We start from the raw sequence: 17,838 nt of genomic DNA, 5'->3' as shown, positions 1-17,838 counted from the left end.
ACTAGACACGTCTTATGGAAAACAACAAATGAAGTGTTTGGCCAACCCAATGTGAGGTGATACAGCCAAGCAAAGGCACTGGAGACCAGAACAGGGAGAGAGGAAAGCCAGCCCCTCGCAGGAAGGCTTCAGGCAGGAAGTGGCATCAGGTGAATCTGGAAGGATGGATGCGAGGAGAGGACCAGCAGAAGCTAAGACGCAGTGGAAGGAGAGTTAGAGTTCACAGCTGTAGAAGAGGCAAGGCTGCAGCTACGGGTGAGAGAAGTGGGGCCGAGCAAATCACAGAAGCCACTCCCCAGCGTCCCCTCTCCGCAGTGGGTGTAGCCGGGCCAGGGGAGGCCTTGTGGAATTGCACTCTTTTTCTCAGGACATGGATGGCCCTTCCTGCGTGGGGTTCTGTAAAAGTAACCTTTACCCACATGACACCCTGACTTCCACCAAGAGCGCAAGAGGAACAGGGGGGACAGACAGGCTGCGCTGAATGAACCGAGTCTTCATGGGGAGCTGTCTGGATAGCCAGGGGCGAGCCGGCACTCAGACCATTCAGACCGCAGCCGCACTCTGGGCTCAGTCCTCCACTGGGACTCAGTCTGTGATCAGGCAAAGGCCTTTTCCCTAGTTCTCAGCTCCCAAAAGGAGCTCAAAACCAGAGGTTCCGGAAATAGAAAGCGGCCAGGCATTGTGGGTTCAGCTGTAGATTGGGAAGTGAATACTTGAGTTTGGGTCTTGGTTTTTGTGCCGAGGCCGTTTCAAGCTTGGCCAAGTCACATCTCTCTGTGCCTTAATTTCTTTCTCTGTAATACCAGCTAGAACTCTCATACAAGTGCCTATGATGTAATCTGGGCTCTGGGCTGGGTGAGATTTCATAGATTACTGTCCTCGCCATCACTTTTTAAAGATCATTCTATTCAATCCTTGCAACCACTCTGTGAGGTGGGCATTACCTTTCACAGACAAAGAAACTGAGGTTCAAGGCTAAGGGACTTGTAAGATTTGAACCTGTGCTATTATCACTCCACCATAAAAGAAAGAACCCGGATACCCTCCGGGGGCTGAGCTCCAGTTCCCTACACCTCCCTGAACCCAGCTTTCTACCCCACAGTACAGATCCTGTTCCCTTCAACCAGTGAAGCCCAGATCTTCCTCCACGCCCAGGCCCCAGCTGTCCTTCTTCGTCAGCTGGGCTCTGGAGAGGACTCTGCACAATTTGCTTCAAACCCCTGCTCCACCACTCACTAGATATGGTACATTGGAAAAGTCACTATTATTCCCTGTGCCTCGGTTTTCTCATCTAGCACCAGCCTTTTAGGATTGTTTAGAAGAACTAAATGAGTTGTTTGTAGAGTGCTTAGAACCGTGCTTCAGGAGCAAGATTAAAACGTTTGAAATATTATGGGATGAGGGATATTCCTGGGCTCTGGGCTTTGCGTGAAACGCAGTAGAATGGACATTTTCATCTCTCCACTGGCACCAGTTCTGCCTCCATAGAGCCCTGGGTGCGAGCGCAGCCCGTGTCGTTCCTGGCCAGCAGGCTGCATTTTAGAGCAGAAAAGAGCGGGGAGGGGTGGGGGGGAGGGTGGAAAGGGAAGAGGGGAGGCTGGAACAGGTGGGATTTCAGGGAGTAGCTGCCCCGCGAAATCGGGGTGTCTCGGACACTGGGGAGAGAGTAAAATGGGGCTGCAAGAAAGGGTGAGGAGTGATGGTTTCGGTGTCCCGGGCTTCAGAGGCAGGGACGGAGCACTGGGAGGGGAGTCGCTGACGGAAGGCGTCTGGAAAGCCCGGGAGCCTGCTTTTTTTCCGAGAGGCCTCGAGATCAGAAATGGGGCCCGACCCTTCGGGTCCTAGACAGAACGTCCGACTTTCCGTGAGGCGCATTCCGGAGCCGGTCCCAGCCCCACGCAGCCAGTCCTCACTCCCTCCGGTGAAATTGCCAAATTAAAATGAATCATTTGGCCCATAATGGCCGAGGCGCTTATCGAGGGCGAGCGAACCCGCGGCGGTGCCTTATCTCCGCGGCGCACACCGCCCGGGCGCGCCGCGGCCCATGCTAACGAGGCCTGGAACGTGCGCGGGATTAGAGCGAGTCGGCGGAGCAGCCGGGGGCGCTGCGCGAGCGCGCGGGGGCGGGCGCGGGGGAGGCCCCCCGCACAGAGGCCCAGGCCTCAGCATGGCCACACGCGTCCCCCCGTAGCTGCAAAACGTGAGCATTCTGGCCTTTTTCTGTGGGGAAGCCACCTGCGGCCTCCTGGGAGTCCCCGTCCATTTCCTCCCTCTCGTTTCTCTGCTCTCCGGAGAGCTCTGCGCTCCTCTTCCCTGGGCTTCTTTAGATGGGGGGCATTTTCCACGGACGCCGTCGCGCTCGCCGCCGCCGCCCCTCCCGTCTCAGAGACTCTCTTCCTTCCTTCCCCTTTTCCTTACGCAATATACAGAAACGCGCGAGGCGGTGGTTGGTTTCCATTCTTTCTTCGTGGTTGTGTGCGTGCGGTGGGACTGTGAGGGCGCGTGTGTCGGCGGCGGGCAGCGTGGGCTTCTCCCGAGTGTGGTGCTGTTGGCGATCGGGTGTGCGTCCGAGTGGGGTGGTGTTCGCGCGGTTTGGGTGTGTGGATTCGAGATCTCGGTGGCTCTTCTGCGTTTTCATCATTGCCTATAATGACGTTAGTTTGGCCTCTTGACACGGGTCTTGGTCTGTGTGTGGACTGTGCGGCCTTTGAGATTTTGTCTGGGTGGTCCCGTTCTTGTGTTGGGCGTGTGTAATCTAGACTAGGTGGAGTTGTGTGTCCACGAGCGACTGCGCTGGACTGATTTCGTTGTGTTATAGTGGACAATGAACGGGTCCGACCACGTCGGTTTGTGGGGCAGAGTGGGGCTGTCTCCCTGCCACGGGGCTGGGCAGTGTGTGGTCCTGTCCCCTGGATTGTGTGACTGTGTGCTTGTGTCCTTTCGAAGTGCATTTGCACACCGCTGGCCAGCAGCAGGGAACGCGTGAGAGAGGTGGAGGCGCTAGTTGAGGGGGCTGCCTGGGAGCGGGGAGAAGGATTTCACATTTTATTCCACCTTACGAGGTATTCGGAAGCCACTGTTGGCGTGGATGGACAGCCGGAGGTCGATCGGTGGCTGCTCTGTCCGGAGGCCAGTCTGTGCCTCCGCGTTTTGGGGATTTGCTGATGCGTGGGAGGCTCTTCCACGCTCCAAGCTGAGCAGCGCCCGCCCAGGTCCTCGCCTCCCTGCGAGTAGCTGCGGGCTTGGGTCCCCGCCGCGCTTCGGCGTTTGTCCCGGTCGGTTTCGTGCGCACTACCGCGGGGGGCCGCGGTAGAGCCCGGAAAAGACAATGCGCGCATTCTCCAAGCCTCGAGCCTCAGGTGGGGGCCCTCGGGATCACCTCCAAGGAACACTTCCCCACCCCTCCCGGGTAAGCGACCTTCCCGCCAGGGTCGGGCACCCGCCGTACCGCTGACCCGGGCCGGGCTTGAAAGGACGAGGTCAGTGCTGCCTCAGGTCCGAAGGAAAGGGTTTTGTTTTCCAGCTACAGTGGTTGCTAATGTCCTCGCCATTGTCTTATTAATTAAAATAATCGTCCAGAAGTAAAGCGGCTTTTTCCTTTTAGCTCCTGTGGACCCATAACAAAGCCGGGAGGCTCCCTCCCAACCCCCCAACCCCCCAACAGCAGCTCTCTCGCTCTCTTTTTTTTTTAATTTAAGTTCCTGGATTTAGGGTTGGGGGAGAAAGGGACTGGTCACACAGCAAAAAGCGAGTCCCGACGTAAGACACCGGGAATGAGCGGATTCCTCTTCTTTCCACCCCTCTGCCCTGTGGATTAGAAGAGAAAGAAAATCTCCCGCATTGAACTGAAACCTCAGGGAGTAATTATTCCTGTATTTCCACCAAAATCGGGGCAAAAAGGTTTGCAATTAATCCAAAATCTCCATGAGTGACCCTATATAGGCTGGAAGATATAAACAAAACCTTCCGAAGGGGGGGGGGAGCAAATTAAATCTTGCTACCCCTACACGCTGGAAAGCAACAGTGGGTTTGTTTTCGCCCTCCTCTTTGCCTCATTTATCGCTGCGAGGAATTATTAGAATTCTCCCCTTCCTTGCCGTTCTGAACACTGAGAAATCGAAATTCGTTGTGTAGAGACGGTTGAGGCACTGGTGATCGCCTTCCTTCCTTTCTTTTCCTAAAATTGAATTTATTAGGGTGGCATTGGTTAGTAAAACCATATAGGTTTCAGGTTTACAACTCAATACAACACCATCTGCACACTGCGTCCTGCAGCCATGCCCAAATTAAAGTCTTTTTCTGTCCTCGTTTCCTCCCTTCCTTCTTCTTCTTCTCCCCCCCCCCCTTTTTCTTAATCAATGGGAAGAAAAAACGGTCCTGGGTAGATCAGATACCACCACCACCACCCCTCCTCCTCCGGGATCCCTGAGGTTACGACTCCATTCCTGCGCGAAAGCAGTCTTTGAATTGCGTTCTGGTTTCGCTTTGGGCTGGGGATGGGCAGGTGGGGGGCACGGAGAGAACGGAGGGCTCGGAGGTTCTGCTCCACGGACCACGGTCTGAAGACTGGATTCCCCTTTTCTGACACACGTTCCACACGAGCCCCCCCCCCCCCCCCCCCCACACACACACCGAGGCCGGGCTGCGGGCGACCGTGCGCTGCGGCCTCTGGTCCGGCCTGACGGCTGCCGAGCCGGCCTCGTCCACACGCGGTGCTGAGAGCGCACAGTCGGCCTCGCGGAGACGGACGTCCTGCTTTGAGGGTCCGCAAGCGTTTCGGGAGGACTGCGTCGGGGCTGTTGTCTTGGCCGGACTGGGTCGCTATTCCTGATTGGTCAGGTGTAGGGTCTTTCTATGGGCTGGGGGAGGCTGCGGACACCTGCAGGCGGGGGGGCGGAAAGCGGCTCTCGACTCCCCTGGGCTCGCCGGCGAGGACGTGAGGTAATTCCCAGCCACTGACCCCCATTTCTCTCCCTCCCTCCCTCTCGCCTCCCTTTTTCTCTCCACCCCCATCTTTCCTGGAAACTCGGTCTGGGCGCGGCAGACCGCCCAGGACCACGCCGCGGCCTAACTGCCGGTCTCTCGGCCAGACCCGGGGAAGCAAAGACCGGCGTCCGCGACCTGGACCTGGGCTCCCGCCGGTGTCCGGCGGCGGAGTGGAGATCCTGTGCAGGGGGTCGGCCTCTCTAACTATGCCCCAGGTGAGTTTGGGGGGAACGTTCTCCGTGGAAACTGTGTCCGAGAAGGCCTTGGGTTCCGGCCTGGGTGGGGGAGGCTCAGGACAGAGGACAGTGGGGCCGGGGAACCGGGAGGAGGGGAGGGCGAACCTGGAGCTGGGTGTCCGGCATCTGACAGCGCCCTGACCTTGCCCTCCGTGGCTTCCAGCAGGGCCCTTCCCGTTTTCTACCCTTGGTTAAAAAACAAACAATCAAAAAAAAACCCCAAAACAGAAGCTATTTATTTATTTATTTATTTATTTATTTATTTATTTATTTATTTTACAACTAATAAAACCAGGACCTTAGTCCCGCAGGGCGCTCCCATCGGTTCCGTGGACGTTGCCCAAGGCTCCCAACTCGGGGGAGGCTGCGTCCGGGTGGCGCGGGCCGCCGGCGCCAGAGGACCTGGCAGCAGGAAGAAGGCCTCAGCCATCCTGGCTAGAGAGGGCCCTCCCGACTCGGGTGGGCCCTGGCCGGGGCTGCAGGCCTAGGGTGCGGCGCCGGAGCTCCCCTCACTCCCCTAGCAGCAGGGGGAAGTGGTTCTGTTCACTGGCACTGCGGGGTCTCGAGCGAGCGTACTTGGCGCTCCCCCAGGGTGTGCGGGTGTGAGTGCACTGGGAGGTCTGGAAGCCGGGTCTGGGGCGGTGGCTGTAGCCCCAGGCACCCCGGGGGCTCATTTAGTGTAAGAAACTCTTCGTTGCAGAATTGGGAGCTGCCTGACACCCGACGCCACCTCCACCCCCTCAAAGCTCCCGGGTCCCCGGACTTGTTCGGGCTCACGGAAACGTTCTGGCCGCTCGCAACAAAAGTGAAAATCCGGTGTCGGGTGCTGGGAGCTGGGTTTTGGCTGCACAAAGACAGATGAATTGTAATCGTCGAATTCGCTAATGCCATTCAGTTTGAAACCTTCTCTCCCTTCCCTCATCTTTCCCAAATAAAAACAAATAAACGAAAATCATTCAGGCTTTCCCTTTAGTAATCTTAAACGAAGCCAAGTGATGCGGTTAGTTCCTGAAAACCGACAACGCGAGGTGTTTGTGAGTCTCCCGTGGCATTCTCTGGGGCACGGGTTTCTGGCCTGGGTGATGCGGGTTGCAGAAGAACCCGCTTGGTTTTCCTGAGTTCCGGGGAGGGCCAGGCAGGGAGTGGTCTGCCACAGGCCCTGGGGACCAATCCTAGGTTTCCCACAGGGAGCCTGGGAGATACAGATATTTATAGGTCTCTGGCAGAGGATTTGGGGCCACAGACAACTTATATGGAATATGTACTCCCCTTACTCCTCCAGGATCTGCTCCTACGCTCGGTTGGGGGAGCCCTGGGATTAATCAGAGGGTATAAATGTGTCATAAGGAGAGCCTGAGCTCAGTCCGGTTGCAGTGCATGCCGTCTGTCTCTCGGTTAGAAACTGGGGCTGAAGCACGTGTCACTGGGCGCAGCACGCGTTGGGACAGTAAGGTAGGGAGCCAGCACCTTGGGGCGTGTGTGTTTCGATGCAGAATAGTATATTCTGGTGCATTTCACTGCTGCAGAGGAACCAGGAGGGCCTGCAGGTATTCCTTGGGCACATTTCTAGTGGCCGCACTATCTTGTCAGTCCCATTCTGTGGATACAGATCTATTGTTTCCGCCATAATCATGAACTCGCTTCCAGGGAAGTGTTGTGGACCCACTGCCTTTGCAGCTCATATGCACCCGGTCTCGGTGGATTCTGTTGTTCCTGGGCCCGGCCTCAGGGTTGGCAGACCCAGGGAAGGAGCACAGCCTGAATGGTGATTCTCTGTGGGCTTGTGTGTCTCGTGGCAACTGAGCTGAGCTTAAGAAGAGGTTTCAGAAAGTCCATCCAGTCTCTCTTCTCGTCTGGGAGGATGGCGCCCAGGCCGCCTCCGTCTTGAGCACTGCAGTGGCAGAATCGAGCTCAATGGCTGCCGCGAATGATTAGATGGACTCTGGTTGGGGGTGAATTGGATAGTCGTGTATTTATTTTCTGCTACAAAATAACCCAATTATAGAATTCTGAAAACGGGAAACTTATTTTGAACAGCTTATGAAGCCTGCTGAATTTGGTTTGTTTGTTTTTTAAATAAAACACCTTACAAGCATCTCCAACCTCTGGGCCTAGAGTTTCACGTTTTTTTTGTTTTGTTTTTGTTTTAGCTCTAGATGGGGCCTGGCTCCACTGGCATTGAAGCAGGGTGATGGGAGAAACTGCTCGTGGGGCAGGGGAGCCTCTGTGGTCATCCTGGAGTATGGTTGTGGAGGAGAGGAGTGTCCTTGGCTCCAGGGATGTACATGGGATTGCGTATATGGAGGAGAGTGTAGGCAGAATGAGACCAGAGTTCCACAGATCAGTAGGACTTGGGGCAAGGCCCAGTCTTCAAGTCAATAACAATGTTTACTTGAGCTGTCGCTCAGTGCTTTTAAATGCATGAGGAGGTATTTCCCAGAGGACGTGGCCAAGGCAGAACGGCGGGAGGGGAGTGCTGGAAGGGTGCAAGGGCCTTTATGACACCCCTTCCCACGTTCGGGTGGGAGGCCAGACCCCAGTAACCTCAGGGGCACCCTTTAAATATTCCGGCTCCTGACGGCCTCAGCCGGCCCACCCTTCCAGACCCCACCTCACCTCTGAGTGCAGGTGAGCAGAGAGGGTGGAGCGTGCAGGGAAGTAGGGCCAGGATTTTTATCTTCCCTTCCAGATGTTTCATCTACCGTCTCGGTGGGGGCAGAGGGTGGCTGGGGTTTTCAGCGACTGCACAGAATACAACGTGGGCCTGCTTAGTGTAGACAGACACCCCGACGCGGGCGAATACATGTTGAAAGGGGTGCTGGTTCTCTGGCAGCTCCAGGAGAGGGGACCCCAAGTCCTGTAGCCTCCATTCCTTAATCTCCCTGCTTGCAACCCACCAGGTTTCTAGGTGTGTGTACGGCGGTAGGCTGGAGGCGGTATCGCTGAGAGGTTCTTAAAGCCCCCACCTCCTCGGGACAGATTCCCCGCCAAAACCAAAAGAGGGGCGGGAGCAACTCGGTCGGGGATTTGCTCCCTCCTCTTCCCCTGCGGCTTGAGAAGGGGGACTGGGTGGTGGTGGTGATATTTCTCTCTCGCCTCTTTCTACATTTCCTTCCTCCTTTCCCCTCTTCTGTTTGTCTTCCGACGCTGTATTCCTTTTCTTCCACGGTGTCTGTCGGCCCTTTCTGTCTGTCCTTTCGGCCTCGGTCTCAGTGTCTCTCGGGCACCCTTCCCTCTTTTCCCAAACCAGAGTTCCCCCACCCATCCCAGCTTCCCCAGCCCTGCTTGGGCTTTAGGCCCAGAGGGCCAGTGTGTGTCGATGTGGCTCTAAGTTTGTCGCCTTTTCTCACGTCTCGGTGCGTGAGTTTCTCCTTCTGCCTTAACCCCCTTACCCCACCCACGTCAGTGGATTGGGGTTGGTTTTTAGAGCGGGCGTCCGCTTGTTTGTCTGTCTGCCGGCAGGATGACGGAGCAGCCGCCCAGCGAGGCGGCACGCAGTGACCCCCCGCTGGAGGGACGGGAGGCGGCCGAGGCCCGCATGGCCCCCCCGCACCTGGTCCTGCTGAACGGCGTCGCCAAGGAGACGAGCCGCGCTACCCCAGCCGAGCCCCCGGTGATCGAGCTGGGAGCGCGCGGCGGCCCGGGGGGCGGCCCCGCGGGTGGGGGCGGCGCCGTGCGAGACTTAAAGGGCCGCGACGCCGCCGCGGCCGAAGCGCGCCACCGGGTGCCGACCACCGAGCTGTGCAGACCTCCGGGGCCCGCCCCGGCGCCCGCGCCCGCTCCGGCACCCGCCGAGCTGACCGGGGACGGCCGGATGGTGCAGCTGAGCCCGCCCGCGCTGGCGGCCCCGGCCGGCCCCGGCCGCACGCTGCTCTACAGCCTGAGCCAGCCGCTGGCGACCCTCGGCAGGTAAGCGCCCGGAGGGAGGGCGCTGCGGGCGGGCGGTCACCGGCGTCTGCTCTTCGTGGGCTGCCTGACTGGAGCTCAGGAAGAGAAGGGGTGTTCTAAACTCATGGGCGTCAAAGCCTAGAAGCTGGGGTCCCCGTGTGCAAGTGAGAAAGGAGCTCGCTGTGAGCGTGTGTGGGAGCGTGTGCGTGGGCCGGCGCGGGCAGATGTGGGATGCCCTGTGACTGCAGCGCGCCCGGGGGTGGGGGAGCCGCGAAGGCGGAGTGCAGGCCTGTGGCCGTGGGCGCGCAGAAGCAGGGTGAGTCCTGTGGTTTCGGGGTAAGGGACTCCAGGAGGGAGTTTCTTGAATGTGAGTACCAGGCAAGAGTGTGTCTGAATGTGCTCCACTGTGAGTCCTTCTGGAAGCAGCCGCCCTCTCGGGACAGGTAAGAGAGAAGTGTCTGAGGGTGGTTGGAAACAGGCCCTCTCCTCTGCACCCAAAATCTCTGATCCAGGCCCTGCCTTGGGAGTGGAACACTTCCTCTTCTGTCTAGCCCCTCTGTCCCCAGCTGTGGTCTCTGGCCCCAAGCTTTTCCACCCCTTGGTGTGAGGGTGTCCACTTCCCTGCCAAGGCCAGAGAAGCTGGTGAAGAGATGGTGGTGGGGTTGGGGTGGGGACAGGGGGATGAGGCAGGGATGCAGAGTGTGGGTCATTCCAAGAGTCTGCAGGAGACTCCAGAAAACAGCTATAGAAAGCCCCAGATGGGTGACGGAGGGGGCATGGCAGCCATGTGGGGTTAGGGTTTCCTGTCTGTTGTCTGTCTGTCCACAGGCCCCTTGGGACCAGGGTGGAAGTGGGGTGTTGTGGGGAGGGGACAGTGTGCTCTTTTGTGGTGCTAGAGTTGCACAGCACCGAGTGAGAAGGTCACGTCTACGGGTGTGAGCACCTGTTTGAGAGTGGAGGTTATAGATTATGTGATTGTATTGGGGGAAGGGAGTATGACTATTTGTGGGGTGTGTGTTCATTTTTTGTGTCTGTTCCATATGTTCACTTCTGATTGTGTGTGCGTGTGTGTGTGTGTGTGTAGGGGTGTGTGGGTATGTGACCCTACCACCCCTTGCTTGTTTCACCACGGAGAGAGGGTGGGAGCATTCTGTGTACGCCTGTGTGTGTGTTTCGTGCTCCTATCCCCAATTCAGGTGTGAGGGGACCAGGGCTGCCCCTGTTTTTCCAGGGGTGGGAGGTTCAAGGACATGCAGAGGGATTGCGAAGGAGCCTCTGCCTCACCCCCACCCTACGTGTGATCTTGTGATTTGCCTGCTCCTTCCCACAGTGGGTTCTTTGGGGAACCAGATGCCTTCTCTATGTTTGCCACCAACAACCGAGTGAAGAGGAGACCCTCCCCTTATGAGATGGAGATTACTGATGGTGAGTCTGTCTGTCCCCACCTTTGTTATTTGCCTCTCGTGCTGGTTAGATCCCTTGAAGGAGGGGGCATGGGGACTACTCCTAGGTGTCTCACGTGGATGGGTAGGCTACCTCGGAACCCCCAAATGCTGGAAGTTTGTAACTGAGTGGGTACTAAGGAAGAGGGGACATGGGAGCGAAGATACATTGTGGCCTTTAGCCCACACTTCTTAGGGTCCATTGCGGTCTCCACTATAGCTCTGTTCCTATGCTTAGCAAAGATCCTGGGGGAGGACAGAAACACAGGTTGCCCCTAAACTAAGCACTAACCCTCAAGGATTCCTGCTGCACTTCTTTTTAAGACCTCTTTGGAGTCTGGAGTCTTCTCCTTGCCTGGAATTGCACATTCATGGTGCAATTCTTTCTAAGTCCCTACTTTGTGGGGCTTTCTTGTCCCTTGTTCCACACTCAGGACAGAGACCTGAAGTTCCCTTCTTGACATCATAGATTCTACACTGCCCCTTTGCTTCCCCAGAAGGGCCTCCAGCTATTATGTACTGTCTGAGTAGTCTTTGGCCCTGAACTTGAGGGAAGAGGTTGAATGAGTAGATAATTTGAAGACCCCTTCCCTCTTCCCAAGGATGACCTGATGTAGGAGATGAGGCCCAGCACCAGGAGGCCAGGAGAGTAAGCTCTTCAGACCTGAGGGGTGTGGAGGGAATCCCTGGAGCTCCCAGTGCTGGGCCTGGACTCCTGAAGGAAATACACTTGAGGCCTTGAAGCCAGGCTGGGATTCATGCAAAGGACAGGTGGGAGGGATGTGCATTGAGCTGGAGCTTTTGGAGGGGACCTCTCTGTAGTCTTCTGGAGAAAAGGGATAGAGTCTAGACAAGGAACAAACCTCAAAAGATCCAACCAGTTTGGGGCAACATGGATGTCAGGCCAAGAGGGAAGGGTGGTAGGGTGTCAGTGATGTTAGGTTAGAGAGGGGAGGTGAGTGTACCAAACAGGAAGTAGGCAAGACCAGCCCTGAACTTCCCCAGGCAAGAGGTATTTTCTATGAAGAGTAGAAGCAACAGAAATAGGCACAGAAGAGAGGAAGGAGATGGGAAGGGCGTAAGGGTTTGCAGGGAGTGCAGGAGGGTTAGGGAAGCCATTACTCATAATGTTACCAATATTTACTGAGCATCTATTCAGTGGCCAGCCAGAGAGAAACAGAGGTCATACAGGATGGATAGACTCAGGCAGGAGAGTGAGGAGAGGTGGGTAGTTCTCTGGGGAGGAGCTACAGAAGAATAGACAGAAATGATGGTGAAGGGGAGGGCACATGGGTGCAGGATAAGCCCACTGACTTTGAATCAGAAATTTAACCAAAAAGAATGCATAGTAGTGGAACTAATGCAAGGTCTAAAGTCAGGACTCGATGTGGTTTCTGTTGCTGAACTTCTCTGGGCCTTGGTTTGCTCATCTGTAAAGTGAGGGGTGTAACAGCTTCCTCACATTACTGAAAGTGTACAATGGGGTAAAGTGTTTTTAGTGACTGGCCCAGGGTAGGTGTTCCTTCTGGAGCCTGTCTAGCTCTACCTGTGACAGCAGTCACAAAGCTCCCCTCTCCTCCTCATATAGGAGCTCCCTCAAGATCAGCTACCATGAGTCATGGAGCAGGGGCTGGTTCTCCCTAGTCACAACTGAGGGACTCCCCATTGTCTGGCCTGGAGGCAGAGAACAGCAAGTTATCTGAGGCACCGAGGGTAGGGCTACTTAGCAGGTGTGCTGTGTTTTTCCTAGCTTGGGTCTGCCCTTTGGCAAACAGTCAGCTGGGCTGGGGCCTGTTGGGGTTTGGAAGGACAGCTTCAGAGGCACCGTGGCAGGGGCCGAGTGATCTTTCCCAGGAAAACATGTGTGTGAGTGCACGTGCACACATGTAGGAGAGACGATCAAGCAGGAAGTGTTGGCATGGAGGAGCTGGGTCACAGACTGACCTTGGGGGCAAGATTTTCTCTGTCCTGGCTCCCTTAGCTGTGAAATGAGAAGTGGGTCTCAGGGGATGTCTTGGTTTTTCCTTTCTTCTTCTCCCCTACCCAAGTTTCCACATATTGAGGTCTGGTTCCAGGGGTCATAGGAAGAGGACAAACAAATATGCCAGTACTGGCAATTCCTTCCATATGTAGAGCTTCCTGAAGACTGCTGGGAGCCCAGCTCTGTGATGGGGAGGGAAGTGGCCACCCCAGCCCAGAGCTTGGAAGCACTAGCAGGGCTCACCTCTATTTTCCCTGGCTTTGGGAATCCTGGTCAGGTCTGGATGTAACACAGTGCTTTGTATATCATACGTGCTAGATACACTCACACTGGATACATGCCACTGCTCTGCAAGTCTTAGCACATGAATGCCAGTGAATATTGATTCAGTCTGTAATCAATGTATTGTAGACATGGGTAGACTGAGGCAGCCCTCAGATGCTTGCCTACAGCCTCAGGCCGAGCCTGTGCATGGCTGTCTTTCCACTCCTCTCCTGGGGGAGAGAGCCCACAGTGTAAGTCCTTTTCCCTTTGGTCTCTGCTTTCTCCTCCAGTCTCCTAGCTGCCAGCATGATCAGTTGTTTACTAAATCCTTATGCTGTGCTTTTCATCACCCTTTGAATAAAATCCTCACACCTTACTGCAGGGCCCTGTGGAACTGGACTGAGCCTCCTCTGATCTCATGCACAATGATCCCAGGCAGGCTGCTTTCAGTTCTTTTTCAGGGCCTTTGCACATGCCATTTTGTCTTTCCGTGCCTGGCTGGCTCTTCTTCAGCTTAAGTTCTTACCTTACCTCCTCCAACAGGCCATCCTCAACCAACTCAGCTAAATCTAGTAGTTCCCTTCCATCGTTTATTTGCATTCAGTCTCCTGTCTGTTTGTTATCTGTTTATTACTTATTCATCATCTGTCATTCCCATTAAAATGTAAGGTCCAGGAGGACAGCCACTCTGTCTGTTTTGTTCACCATTATTCCTTAGTGCCTGGTTCTTAGGAAATAATTGATGCACAGATAATAATAGCTAACATTGATTTACAAATGTTTAGTCTGAGATGGGCATTGTTCTAAAGTCTTTGCCCGTGTTAGTTGTTAGATCCATGTGATAATCCTACACTTGAGTGACTAGTATTATCTCCATTTTACAGATGATGGAGCTAAGGCAGAGAGGGTTTGAGTAAATTGCTCAAAGTCACTATCTAGTGAGTAGTACTCAGGAATTGAACCCAGAAAATTTGGCTCCAGAGTTTGTCTTCATAACTAGTGTAATATGGCCTCTTGGTACCAGTGAGTTAGTGAACACATGAATGAATGAGTGAGTGAATGAATGAATGAATGAATGAAAAGCAGCCCCGTCCTCAAATGTCTTACTTCCCAGAGATAAAGAGAGAGAGAGAGAGAGAGAGAGAGAGAGAGAGAGAGAGAGGGAGAGAAGCACAGGAGCATACAGCAACGATCAAGAGTAATGGAGACTCAGGGATGTTAGGGCTGTGGCAGTTGGTTAGATCTCTTTGGAGGGAGTGAGAGGAGTCCTCGGAGAAGAGGAAACAGATGTACTGGGTTTTGAAGGGTGAGTAAGAGTTTTCTAAGTAATTGGAAAGAAGGCATTCTGGGTTTCCCAAGTTTCCCAAAGGATGTTTTTTCCCCCTTCCCTTCAGCAGAAGATGTTTGGGAGATTCCAAATTCATTCTCCTAACCCTGCCCTTGTGCCCTCCAGGTCCCCATACCAAAGTCGTCAGGCGCATCTTCACCAACAGCCGGGAACGATGGCGACAGCAGAATGTGAACGGGGCCTTCGCTGAGCTCCGCAAGCTGATTCCCACGCACCCCCCAGACAAGAAGCTCAGCAAGAATGAGATCCTCCGCCTGGCCATGAAGTACATCAACTTCCTGGCCAAGCTGCTCAATGACCAGGAGGAGGAGGGCACCCAGCGGGCCAAGCCTGGCAAGGACCCCGTGGTGGGGGCTGGTGGAGGGGGTGTGGGAGGAGGCGGTGGTGCACCTCCAGACGACCTCCTACAGGATGTGCTGTCCCCCAACTCCAGCTGTGGCAGCTCCCTGGATGGGGTGGCCAGCCCAGACAGCTACACAGAAGAGCCTGCACCCAAGCACACAGCCCGCAGCCTCCATCCTGCCATGCTGCCTGCCACTGATGGAGCCGGCCCTCGGTGATGGGTCTGGGGCCATCCTGGGCCAGCCAGGAAGGTGCCCTCAGGCCGCTGGGACTGTGGGCTTCTGGGCAGGTGGATGAAGATTAGGCAGCTCTGAAGTAGGGCAATGGACTTGATGAGCTTTCCTTGATGCCTGAACTTTGGGAAGCCCACACTGCCCCTGGGGCTGGCTTTTTCATTTCCCACCTCAGTAGGAGAACAGAAAAGTGGAGCAAAGTGGTAGGTACTTTTTATGAAGACGGCACGGTCTTCTCCCTTCCCCAAATCTTAAGACTTCTCAAGTAAGAGGCTTGAGCAGTACTGCTTTTGGCCTGGAGCTTGGAAGCCCTGTCTTTCCTGAGACCTGGGGTTGTCAGCTCTCACCTGAGGTATTCAGCAGCCTCTGCCTTGCCTTTAGCCCCTCCCAAGCTGGCTGTGTGGCTTTTGTGGCCACACTGTCCAAGTATATAGGTACCCAATAGCTGCCCATTTCTTGAGCCTCATCTTCACCCAGGCCCACGTTGGTCCATCCAGCTTGCCAACTGCTGCAGAGTCACAGCCTCGAGGTGCCTTCTTCAGGGCCTGGTTGAAAAAGACGGCCAGTGGACCACCTGCTCCCGACTACTTGGGCCAGAGGGTCAGAAAACCAAGTGGCCCTTACTTCTTGCCCTGAGGATTGAAGCTTTACTTTCTCCCCACTGAGACCTGCCTTCCCAATTCTTGTGGCTGTGGGGACCAAGTCTGCAGCTGTAGGCATGCCCTTTGGGCTTTGTGTAATGGCAGAGAAGGGAAAAGTGATCAGATGAAATTGAACAAGTGCTATTTGGGGCACATGGGCTTCAAAGGCCGGTTGTGTCTCAAGAGCTACCTGCCTCTGTTCTCAGCTACACATCCCTGTTTCTGCAGTGAGCAAATGCCAGTGTGCTGGTGGGCATGTGCTGGGGCCAGCAGTTGATGGGGGCCCTGTCTGTGCATTGTCCAAGATGCTCAGAGGAACCTCCCTGCTGCAGGATGTCTGTTAGCTAATGGTCCTGGTTGGCGTTCTGAACCGAAATGAGCACAAACTGTCCTAGGATGCACCCTGGCATGTGGGGTTTCCCCCCCCCCCGGCACTTGGGACTTTTTCTGACTTTAGTGATTGGTGGGATCTTTAGGTCTTGATATTAGCCAGGATCCAGTCTCACTTGTAGGACACAGGGAAGCCAGTCCAAAACCAGGCCTTAGCTGGGACTCACAGATGCACATATTCACTTAGCAGAAGCTTAAACACCCTCGACTGTGTCACTTTCAGTCATCACAGATGTATGCGGGAGGCTGGCTTAATGCAATAGGAGTGGCCCCCTCCAAAAGCTGTACATGACATTTTTGTAAGTCAAATCTTTATCCTTCATCTTTCAAAGAATACTACTGCAAGTCTTTTTCTAAGTGAAGAATCCTTTTGCAGAGTGGACCACTGCCCCCTCCTTGACCTTCTGTGTCAATCCAAGTGATGGGACATGGTTTTCTTAAGGTGAGGCCTGCCTGTGACTTGCATTTCAAGCCCATGGAACAAACTGCAAACAAGGCCTGCACACCCGTCATTGTACCCTCAAGCCACCCCAGCCGCCCTCAGCCAGGCTCTGCCTTTGAGGTCAGAGGGGAAAGATCCGATGGCCCGGCCCTGCCCATGGCAGTGTGGACCAGCACTGCAGCGGTTGGGAAAGGTCCCACATGTTTTGGGTTTCCGCTCAGGGCTGGCCCTCACCGTGCGGGGGCCTCGAGTGCAGCCTAGTACAGCCACATGATCCCCGCCCCCACTCCCTCTCCTCCTAAGTCGTGAGGTCCAGTGCGTGGGGATGGGAGCACCATGGTTAACCCTGTAGCACTCTCACTGTCTGTCCCATGTCAGCCCCCAAAAATCATGTTAGTGAATATTAGGAATGGTTCCTTTCCGGTACTTGGAAGCTCCTGTGAGAAATCCCGTCTGCCTGAAGACAGAGTGCCTGTCCTAAGGCTGTGTGTGTACTTCCCGGTGGGTTTCTCTGACTGGGGGCTGCAGTGTGGATGGGTGCATGGGTTTTAAGAGACGGATCACACATTCTACTGGGGGCTCAGCTCCTGCCTCCCTCTTCTCTCAGACTACTAGGGTGGCCTGGACAAATGGTCTCTTTCAGTGCCAATTTCTCATTCACACCCTGGCTTCCCCGTCTCCTAGGGCTCTGGTGGGGGCTGACTGGAACCATGAAAGTAGAATCCTGAGACCACAAAGAACCCCGCTGCCCACAACGGCAGTCTTGCAGCGGGGGTTCCCACCCTGAGTCCAGGAGCTAGGCAGTGGGCAAGTCTACCTGACCACTCAGCTTTGGGTAATTTAGGTTCTAAACCGTTTTTGCCTGAGTTACTGTATCTAGGCTGTTCTACTTTCTTCATGATTGACTTCGTTTCTGTCTCATTCCAAGGCAAGGTACAGGAGCGAGAATGGATAAGACACATGGGAACACGGGCAGAATGTGCAAAATGTAATGCAACTGCCTAAAATGGGCCTGGATAGGGAGGCACAAAGCTTCAGGTCTTTGTAAGAACTAGAGAAGATCCATATTGTATTTTCCCTTCCCACCCGCACCCCCCATACCCTTCTATTTCCTCTGCTTCCTCCTCACCCACGAAAAAAGGGCAACATTCTAAGAACAGTATCTGTACTAAAGGGAAAACATGGAAAGGTAAAAAAAAAATGAGAACAAAAATGACCGGAGGGACTCCCATCTTTTAAGAAAAATTTATATTCTTTTATTTGTAGTGGCAAGAGACAAGATGGTACAACCTTTATCCTTTTTCCAAAAACAAAACCAAGGGCACAGAGTCTGTAGTCAGTCGACAACTATCTCGGCCTTTGGGGGTGGTCTGGTCGTACTGGTGATGTCAATGGTACGTGGCCCCCACCGAAGGCTTGCCCCTGCCCATGTACATAGCGCAGCGCTCCTGTGGGCGGGCCCAGCACTTTCCCTCAATGTTGTACTGTACGTGATGAATTGATGAATCATGTTGGTCTCCGCATTTTTCTGCAGAAGAGGAGTAACCGCTCCAGGTACCTGACCTTTGTACAGTCCAGAGGCCAACACTGTGGGCGTGTGACTCTTTAGTGACAAAACCCCTATGGTGATGATGTGTGTATATAT

The 17,838-nt window shown here is 54.8% G+C and overlaps 1 protein-coding gene across 8 annotated transcripts; it reads left to right on the top strand.

The window, feature by feature from the left end:
- The first annotated feature begins 2,046 nt into the window (after positions 1–2,046).
- TAL1 (TAL bHLH transcription factor 1, erythroid differentiation factor) lies at positions 2,047–15,566 on the top strand. Of its 8 annotated transcripts, none has more exons than XM_037132693.2 (5): positions 2,047–2,200; positions 5,045–5,201; positions 8,685–9,131; positions 10,441–10,535; positions 14,251–15,566. In XM_037132693.2, exons 3-5 carry the CDS (start codon positions 8,686–8,688, stop codon positions 14,703–14,705), a joined length of 996 nt encoding a protein of 331 aa, XP_036988588.2. In that variant the 5' UTR covers positions 2,047–2,200; positions 5,045–5,201; position 8,685; the 3' UTR covers positions 14,706–15,566. The 8 variants fall into 8 exon arrangements, with proteins under 8 accessions (XP_036988588.2, XP_036988594.2, XP_036988595.1 ...); XM_053673450.1 differs by lacking the exon at positions 2,047–2,200 and adding an exon at positions 2,224–2,446; XM_037132696.2 differs by lacking the exon at positions 2,047–2,200 and adding an exon at positions 2,469–3,409.
- The last annotated feature ends 2,272 nt before the right edge of the window (positions 15,567–17,838 follow it).

This window comes from Artibeus jamaicensis, unplaced genomic scaffold, assembly GCF_021234435.1.
Source record: "Artibeus jamaicensis isolate MK-2021 breed Jamaican fruit bat unplaced genomic scaffold, CSHL_Jam_final contig_866, whole genome shotgun sequence".
Lineage (NCBI taxonomy): Eukaryota > Metazoa > Chordata > Mammalia > Chiroptera > Phyllostomidae > Artibeus > Artibeus jamaicensis.
The sequence above is the reverse complement of the archived record's forward strand: the minus strand, read 5'-3'. Positions and strand labels throughout refer to the sequence as shown.

Bases quoted from the DNA above. Each gene is read 5' to 3' on its own strand.
- TAL1 (XM_037132699.2), top strand. From the start codon at position 8,686: ATGACGGAGCAGCCGCCCAGCGAGGCGGCACGCAGTGACCCCCCGCTG. The intron at 9,132-10,440 runs GTAAGCGCCCGG...TCCTTCCCACAG, and splicing joins CCGCTGGCGACCCTCGGCAG to TGGGTTCTTTGGGGAACCAG. The intron at 10,536-14,250 runs GTGAGTCTGTCT...TGTGCCCTCCAG, and splicing joins TGAGATGGAGATTACTGATG to GTCCCCATACCAAAGTCGTC.